Below are 8,912 nucleotides of genomic sequence, written 5' to 3' on the forward strand. Positions count from 1 at the left end.
GGGGGGGGGGGGGGGGGGGGGGCGAAGCCCCTACCGGGGTTGGCGAGCGGAGCGAGCAGGGGCGAAACCCCCTAGTTAATAAATGCAAAAATATTAATCCATGCGAAAAAGTGGCAAGATCGTCGGTAGTTTTTTTTTCACCAGGAGGTCACTCTCACTCGAGGGAGCTCCAATTACGACGCTTCATCGCTCTGTCTCAAGAGACGTTTAAATTGACCGCGCTACCCTCACCCGATCGGTACTTGGGACGTTACTGCTCGTTTGGGCTGCGTGCGCAGAAATTTCATTTTTCAGTCCTTTTATCGCTATTATTAATAAACAGTGCTCCTAGGCGACAATCGTTTTCACTCAAAAAATCATTGATCACATGTTCTAAATGTGTCTAAAGTTTCATGACTTTGGCTGCATTTTTTCCTTGGGTTTTGCAGTTTTTTTTGTGATTTCCATAAGATCACGGGTTAAATGACCACTTTTTCAAAAATTCATAATAAATTAACCATGCTCTCCAGCAGTCTGAAACTTTGCACACGCCTTTTCCATCATTTGAAGAATACGTAAAAAGAGAAGAAAAAAATGGCTGCTTTTTTTCCAACCCTGCGGGCTCGCCCGATTATCCTTAAATAACCCAGAACTGCCGCAAACTCGCAGAGTGAATCTCTTTATCCCTGCGATTAACCTCGCTACTTCCTCCCGAACAATGCCTCCCACCCCTCCACCACCGCGAAATATTCGGCGACCTCCGGTGAGAGATCGTGCCGAAATCCCCTCCCCCCCCTCTCCGAAAAAACGTGCAAAACGAGTAATTCGTAATACATTGACAGCTCCCCCCGCCAGTTCTTTCTCTCGCTATCCGCCCCAAAAACCACCCGAACATTAGGCAGACAGCGAGAGTAACCTCTACCACCCGTTAGGTATGATGGTAGAATCTTAGGAATTCACGGACTGCAGCACTGAATTCAGTTGCTATGTCGTGTGAATCAGAGAATCATACCGTTACAAGAGCCTTTAGGGTCAGGTTTGCCGCGCGGGACCGCCCGCTAGTACACTGTACTACCAGGAGCACATGCGTCCACAGAGCTGAACCCTCACTCACCACCAGAAGCCCGCGACTTTCCGCGTATCTATACTCTCCTGATCGGTTGTGATTAACTAAGGTTTAATCAGCTTTACAAGCTAAACTTCTTTTGTCAACATGCACGTGCATGATAATCCGGGTCTATCTTTCCACATGCCTCTCTGGACATACGTTCACATATAACACAAGGAACTGTTGTGATTTTTTTTTTATTTAAAAACGTGTCACTGGCAAATGTCGAGGGTTTGTCGAACGTGTGGCCACTACCCGTCGCGTTATAGTTCCCTACTTTACCGATCGGATTCATGTTGTGAGAATAGAGGGGGTCGGTTGGTGTGTGTAGCTGGTATGCGGCAATCTCTTGGCGCTTCTGTTCTCCTGATAGCAAAATTCAGAGAATGCTAGACGCATTGGTGACACCGAGTTAATTTCTCGGGTGTCATAAACTATATTCCATGTGGAAATACAGACACCGGTTATCTAGCAATTCAATTGATACAGAGAATCATTATTCATAACGTTTTCGTCATAATTTTGGTAATGGGATACTTCGTTCTTGATTGTATCCCTGTTTGAGGAATTTGAGTTAAACTGTGAGAAATTGTTTTTTCATTAATTTTTTGAGATTTATTTTTTTCACTGCGTTTAAGATAAAACCCATTGGATTTGAAGTAGTTAGAACTCAGTAGTGGAGGCTTTTTCCTTCCTCAGTGATTAAGGGGTGTTCTTTCTGAGTAATAACGCCTCTGAAGCATCGGAGATTCATATATCTGCACGCACCATCCATTGGTAGAGTTTCTTGANGGGGGGGGGGGGGGGAATATATTGACCGGTGAACAGCCCAAGGGGACTGGCAGGGATTTCACCAGGAGAGGGTGGAGGGGGCCCATGGGATAGTGGCGAGCGCGAAATCCTCTGGTGGCCGCCCCCGACTCATGGGAATGTCCTCCAGCTATCCTTGCCTCTTCTTCATCATCTCTTCAGCCCATCAAAAACTACGATTTCGCGGGAATGCGGGACCTTCGTGTCGAAATACTTATATATAGCAATAATCTCACATTGGCGGGCTGCGGGTGGGGGAGAGGAGGGGGAGGCGATACATCTGTGTAGTACTACTGTGATTATATGAAACTGTTTGTGAATAGCTCTAGGATATCACCGATTACCTGGGCAAAGCACAAAATCTCGGTTTGATGATCGCCTATTATCAGCGAAATAATTTTTCTCTCGTTCGTAGATCAAAATTTAGCTACCTGGTGCTACTGAGAAGATAGAAAAAACTCGAGATCTACGGAGAATTAGAAACAAAGATTTAGTGTTGATTATTTTGATGACTGAAAGTTAAATGAGACATTTCTGGCAGATTTTGTCGGAACTATCTATTTCTATTCGTACATTTCTGTAGTATCTATATCTTATATTGTGAGGGAAGTAATTCTTAGAAAACTTCACGCAGAACGCCCTGAACATAAATTACGTTTAAGGATATCCAAGTATCTTCTACAGTTTGGTACAGACTACAATAGATTCAACCACTTTCAATCATTGCCAATTAAATTGCGTGAGAAAAATTTGAAAAAAATCATGAGTATTCAGCGCCATTCAAATTACACTTTGCACAGGATTATAATTTTTTAGAACATTCGTTGTTTATAAATAAATAATTAAAGTTTTTTAAACTTTCAGAAACCTTACTTTTTTGTTTATAAATTATTGTTTATAAATTATTTATAGAAAATGCTCGGAATTTTCGAAAATTGAAATTTTCTAATTATTTCATCAATCATCCTCCAAACGTTGAGGTTGTAATTTTTTTTCAGATTTTTAAAATGTTTTCTAACGGTTCAATATCGAGATTCAAATCCAAACCTACAAAGGTTAAATAGTAAAATCAATGTAAAATGTCGAGGAACTTCGACCCAGGATTAAATGGGGCTTAAATGAGAGCTCCGATGTTCAACTACAAAAATGAAGACGCATTTCACTGGAGAAAAAATAGCCAAAGTACTTGGATATCTTTAATACATCTCCTTCTCTACCATTATGCGGTCAATATCAGCAATATTAATATAGTAAAGGTGAAAAAACAAGAAAAACTCTTATTTTTCTAATCGCCAACGTTTTGAGAACTCAATGTTCTCCTCATAAGGGCGTCATTTTTTTACGCAACCAATTATGGTTAATATTTATCCAGAATTACCACCAAGAAATTAACTAAAGTGCAATCACCTTATTCCGCGAGATTGTTAGGAATCTTGCGGTACTCCAAACGCATCAAAAATAAAAATCTGGTCAATAATTGTCAAAAACCAATGTTTTGTCAGTGGAGGAGGAGTTGTATTAATGATAATTATGGAGCAGTTGGAATTTAGCAGGGATATCTCGAGAACCAACGGACCGATCTGTTTTTTTCTTTTTTTCCCATTTTTGTTTCACCGAGTTAATAATATTTATATTTCTGCCATTATTCCACCGATTAATTTATGCAAGATTTAATCAATTAATCGATGTTAGAATGGAACTGGTAGGGTGAAGAGGGTAGGGGGGAGGAAGGAAGGAAAGAATGTACGGTGGAGGAACGTTGGGGATATGTTTAGTTTCAACCTAATTTCAACGTACAATCTGGAAAAAATGGAAAAAAGAGACGGTATTTACGTGGAAATTAGGTTAAATCGGTGCATTTGAGCCTGTACCCTGGACAACGTACTTTCAACGTCCTAAACCCACCAGTGGACCTTGAAACTACGTTGGGAAACCCGGTAAAATTTCGACTCGGGATGCTTCATGACGTGTGACATATTTCCATTGGAAGAAAGGGTAGTTATTGAAGAAACAAGTGTTTCCTTCAATTTCTAAATATTTGAGCATATAAACAATTACCACAATTTGAGAAAAAAAATTGGAGCTTTAAGACGCGATTAAAATTCCTAGATTTTCACTTGACGCCAACGCTGGAGTATTCCAACATTGAATAGTGAAACGGCAACTATCAGATTGAGAAATATTAGACTTCGTAAGGGATACAAGAAATGGTCAATCTAAACGATAAAATTGGTCCTATATTTCGCAAATTTTTTGTAAAGCGACAAAACTCTTAAATTTTGTGAATACTTATAAAATGAATAGTAGGCACTATTCATAACAGAATCCTTCATTTAGAACCATCCTTCAATTGCAGTGACAAACAGTTGAAACGATAATTGTGATGTTACAGTAGTTGATGATCCCATATTTTTTCCCACAGGTGAATCAATCAATTGATTTCACAACGATTTCTACAACAAAAGTGATTGATTTGTTGGATTTCCTCTAGAACCCTATAACTCCTCTTTCAAACTTATCTCAATAGTACCACTTATATGTTGAGCCAAGGCATCCAGACGCCACCGTGATACATAGGATCTGATTTTGGGTCAACCGGGGTATTCGTCTGATTCATCAGGACATTTCGATAACCATCTATAAAATTCTCCAACATCTCTACCACCTGGAACCAGAATTGTCACGGGGGAAAAAGTTATCTTGTTACAAAATTATCTGATAGTGACAGCTCACGTCTAATGACACCACCAGGTGAGACGAGACGAGGAAGGGCATTTTCTTGTCTCGTCTCGACTCATCTTATCTCGTCTCAACATACGAATGATATTTCTTTTCTCGTCTCGTCAATAATCGAAAGATTGTCTCGTCTCGACTCATCTTATCTCGTCTCATCCCACATGGAAAAAATAACAGTCAGGAAAAATAAGGGTCAAAAACATTAAGCATCTAGTTTCTCTCGTTCTCTCGACCACCTTTTTTTGTCTCGTCTTGTCTGCTCATTTCTATCTCGAAACACTGTCTCGTCTCGTCTTGTAATGCTTCTCCCTCGATTCTTTCGTCTCTCGAAGTATCACTACTCACATCTGGATATTGGCTGGATACGTCAGTCGTCTCACAGGGGTCAATCTCAAGATCGAACAGACATGTTCCAGAGCAGTTGGCGAATTCCGCGGGAGGCTTGCAGTCGATTTTCTCCTGTGCCCGAAGATCTAGAATACTGGAAGGATCTACGATGGCCCCTGTCGTCTCGAGGATAGCTTGACTGCTTGGTGAAGCCATTACTGCATCCAAGTTGTACGAAGGTGCTGAAGAGTCTCCATCATCAACATTGTCACCATAATAACCATCATAATATGGCATGGCACCTTGAATGACCGTTATTTTAAGGTCGAAAGGCGATTTGATTAAGGGAGGACGAAATCCTCCCACATCATAGGTTGTTTCATTGATTTGCAAAGCCGTTTGATGAGGATTACCTTTTTTTAAAAGTTTGTATCGGCCAATAATGGCAGCTTCACGATTCACTGTTTCATCGATATTGACTAGCAGTGATTTCCTACGACCAGATTCTCCTCGTTCAATTGTCGGCCACTGATTGACACCATCGATGATACCGAGGTCCTTGTCATTACCGCCAGCTGCGCTGTACAGTGTTGGTAGCCAATCTGTCATATGAACAAGGTCGTCAACAATTCTTCCCGGATTTCGTATCAATGGTGAGTATACACATGCAACTCCGTGTACTGCGCCTTCATAGAATGAGGATTTCAACTGAAAGCAGAAGTTTACGTATTCTGTAATCTTGTTGATCGTGGCAGCTCATTTTCTTCTTGCCATCTGGCCAATCGCTCACCCCTCGGAGAGGATAATTAGATCCTCGATTCGCATATTCTCCAAACGTAGGAGCCCCATTGTCGGCCATGAAGATGACGATTGAATTTTTCAGGATATTTTTTTTGCTGAGAGCTTCCATAACCCGACCCACGGATTCGTCCAGAGCAGTTACCATTCCTGGAAATGAGAGCTTGCTTTATTTTTCGTACAGAATCACTGAAGGAGCCATGGAACCTATCCAAATTAAACAAAACAGATTCCATTAGTTTTTGTACTTAGTTTTTTTTTTAATTGAAAATCTCAGGTTGTAAATCTTCTGATTTTAGGGACGAAGACGAATGTAAACGAAAATTATCGGAATCTGTTTTATTTTTCACGCTACGGAACGGTCATTTTCCATGACAGTTTTTAATGAATACTGAAAGTCATTGACTCGATTTATCCTGACTCCATCTTTAATAATCTACTTTTCAAAAAGAAACTATTGAAGGGATTGTCGTGAGCTTCATACTATTAATTAGTTTAGGATCTTCGTAGGGACTTATAACAGTCAATTATTGCGCTAAACTATATACAAAAGGATGCATTATAAAAAGTTTTAAAACTTTTTGGAAATTTTCAGAATTTTCTAAAAAATGAAGAAAAAATGAGAATGTTGAAAAAAAAATGGCAGATTCCTCCAAAAATTGAAAACAATTCTTGGTGTTTTCTAGATAATTCTGGACAAATTTCACTACTTTCTAAATATTTTTAAAACAGGAAATAAAACCAAAATCGAGAATATTCTCTGAAAAACTATCAAAAACTCTGAGATTCTCGTAAAAGTTATGAAAAATTCCTCTATTTTGTGGAAAAAAATGGAAAAAATCGCTCCGTTAGCCGATAATATAAAGTGGTATACGTATCAATAAGTTGTCTGTTTCATTCTGAAAATTGCTGCTCTGAATCTATTACCTGCATATGTGATACGTTCCACTTTCGCTATGTAATGAAACGTTTGCTTCAGTGCACTGAAATTTCTTACTTCAAGCGATGGATCCCCAACATCACTCGTATGGGGAGCAAGGTGAGACAGCTGAAGATACAGAGGCCGTTGGCTATCGTGCTCCTCAATAATCTTCACTGCTTCATCCGTAAAGAGATCGGTAGCATATGTACTCTCTCCAGTCCAATCTGGATTCAGTCCCGTGGAATTATCACGATGGAAATCGTGCCCAGTTATCCCCTACGATTATGGGTGTGTTAATCCCTGACAGAGATATGAACAAATGACATGACATATCACCGAGCTCTCATGTGATACGTCAATGAACGTCATGAGAAAGACGGGAATATGACCAATTCTTGTCATCTTTTCTAAAAAAAAAAGTTAGTTTCAGCCGGGAATAAGGAACTGATCAGTAACAACTGATCTGAATGTATAGTATCTGAATGTCAAGGTCCGGTTTATTTGTTCAGTACTGGATCAAAAATCCTGACCAGTATACGATCGAATCCGTCTGGGCAGTACCTGATCCAAGCTCGATCCACATGTCAGGATCGAATCCTGCTTATCAGTATCTGATCAATTTTTCAGGATCAGCCCTCATCATTCATAATTTAGCTAGTATGCAATTACAACAAAACTTGGAATTATTTTGAAGCGGAATTTTTATTTGGCCATGCGTCTCTCCGATGAAACAATTAGTTTTTGAATTTTAACTGTTAACAAGAAATTATGAATAATGAAATTGAATAGTAAATAACAGCAGTAATCGACGTTGAACGAATTTCGATAGAACTCATGATAGAGGTTGGAAAATTAAACTTGAAAAATAAATTTCAGAAAGGTTTCGTGATCTCTACATACATTGGGCCTTGGGGTTCTGCGTGGTTGTATTAAAGTTAATACTAACTAACAAAATAAAAATAAATGGTATAAAGCTTTCAAGATTTTGTTAGAAAGCCTTCCAATCTAGAAAATTTAGAAATTTGCCAAAATCTACAATCTCATCGTCACCCCCTTGGTAACCTGTGCTAATTTAGTTCTACTTTGTCATCCATGATTCATGCACTCTTTATTCACCGAGGATCGTAACAACACTGACATGTGAATTCCTTCACTATCACTGTGAAACTGCGAAGAATGTACTCTGTATAGTCCAGTGAGAACCCCGAAAGGAAGGATTCCGTCACTGACTATTCGAAATTTGGGATATGTGCAGTCGTTGAAGGTACTCTGACTTCAAACCAGAGTAGGAAGAGTTCAGAATTTCAAAAAGGCTCAGATCCGATAGGTTGGATCCTCAAATGATCAAAAATTTCCTACCTCACCCTATCAGGGTTGAAGTCAGATGTTTCGGATCCGAACTGTACCAGTGATGTTAAGTCAAATTTCACCAGCGTGGACTGATCAGGATAGGATCAGAAGTGACTGAGTCATGCCGGATCCAGATCGAGATACGCGGCAGCGTATCGGCCAAGAAAAGTTTTGACCGACTGAGCAAAACATCAGGCCGAGCGCACCGCGTATCTATACACGACAGAACTTCCCCCTCCACTACCTCTAAATTATTTACATTCGGTATTGAGAACTCTAGCACTGAATGACGCGCTCTACCGGGTGTAGTGGGTGCTAGTGCGAGCAGGTAAGTTGGAGTTCTGATCAGAAAATCCGGACCAGTATTGGATCTAAAACTGATTTAGACCCAGACAACATGAACCAAATTTCCACTCGACAATAGCAGGAGAAAGTGTGACCGAATTTATCATATAAGTAACGTCTTTTCGCATCCGAGATTCCTAATTGACAACAACAGTGGACGTATTAAGACTAAAAGACAAGTGTGTCCAGAAACTTACAGACTTTGATGTATAATTATGATCGTAGTAACCAATAAAGCCATTGTAGAATCCAAAAAACGTATCGAATCCGCGTTTCGCTGGGGTGAACCCGTCACTTTGATAGCCGACATGCCATTTACCGACGAGTCGTGTTGAATATCCAAGGTTCTTCAAGTGTTCGGGGAGTAACTGGGTATTCAAAGGTATACCTCGAGGCTCACCCGCTTCTAAGGGATAGCCTTGCATACCTGTTCCCGTGAAACTCATATTATAATAGTCTCACAATTATACAAAATAGATCTCGGTTTATGACGAATTAATATTAGACCTTCCATGCAATTTTAGGGGGGGGGGGGGG

General features: G+C 40.0%; 1 protein-coding gene across 1 annotated transcript in view; it reads right to left on the minus strand.

The window, feature by feature from the left end:
• Nucleotides 1-4,140: 4,140 nt before the first annotated feature.
• Nucleotides 4,141-8,912, minus strand: part of LOC107039149 (arylsulfatase B) — a 7,666-nt gene continuing 2,894 nt past the window's right edge. The window contains exons 3-9 of the mRNA XM_015258621.1: nucleotides 8,573-8,802; nucleotides 6,686-6,956; nucleotides 5,751-5,908; nucleotides 5,374-5,668; nucleotides 4,979-5,262; nucleotides 4,428-4,562; nucleotides 4,141-4,350 (exon numbers count right to left, since the gene is read on the minus strand). Of these exons, the coding sequence (XP_015114107.1) occupies nucleotides 4,431-4,562; nucleotides 4,979-5,262; nucleotides 5,374-5,668; nucleotides 5,751-5,908; nucleotides 6,686-6,956; nucleotides 8,573-8,802 (1,370 nt within the window). The 3' untranslated portion in view covers nucleotides 4,141-4,350; nucleotides 4,428-4,430. The remainder of the gene's footprint in view (nucleotides 4,351-4,427; nucleotides 4,563-4,978; nucleotides 5,263-5,373; nucleotides 5,669-5,750; nucleotides 5,909-6,685; nucleotides 6,957-8,572; nucleotides 8,803-8,912) is intronic.

Source organism: Diachasma alloeum, unplaced genomic scaffold (assembly GCF_001412515.2).
Source record: "Diachasma alloeum isolate Michigan unplaced genomic scaffold, Dall2.0 Dall_scaffold_00294, whole genome shotgun sequence".
Taxonomy (NCBI): domain Eukaryota; kingdom Metazoa; phylum Arthropoda; class Insecta; order Hymenoptera; family Braconidae; genus Diachasma; species Diachasma alloeum.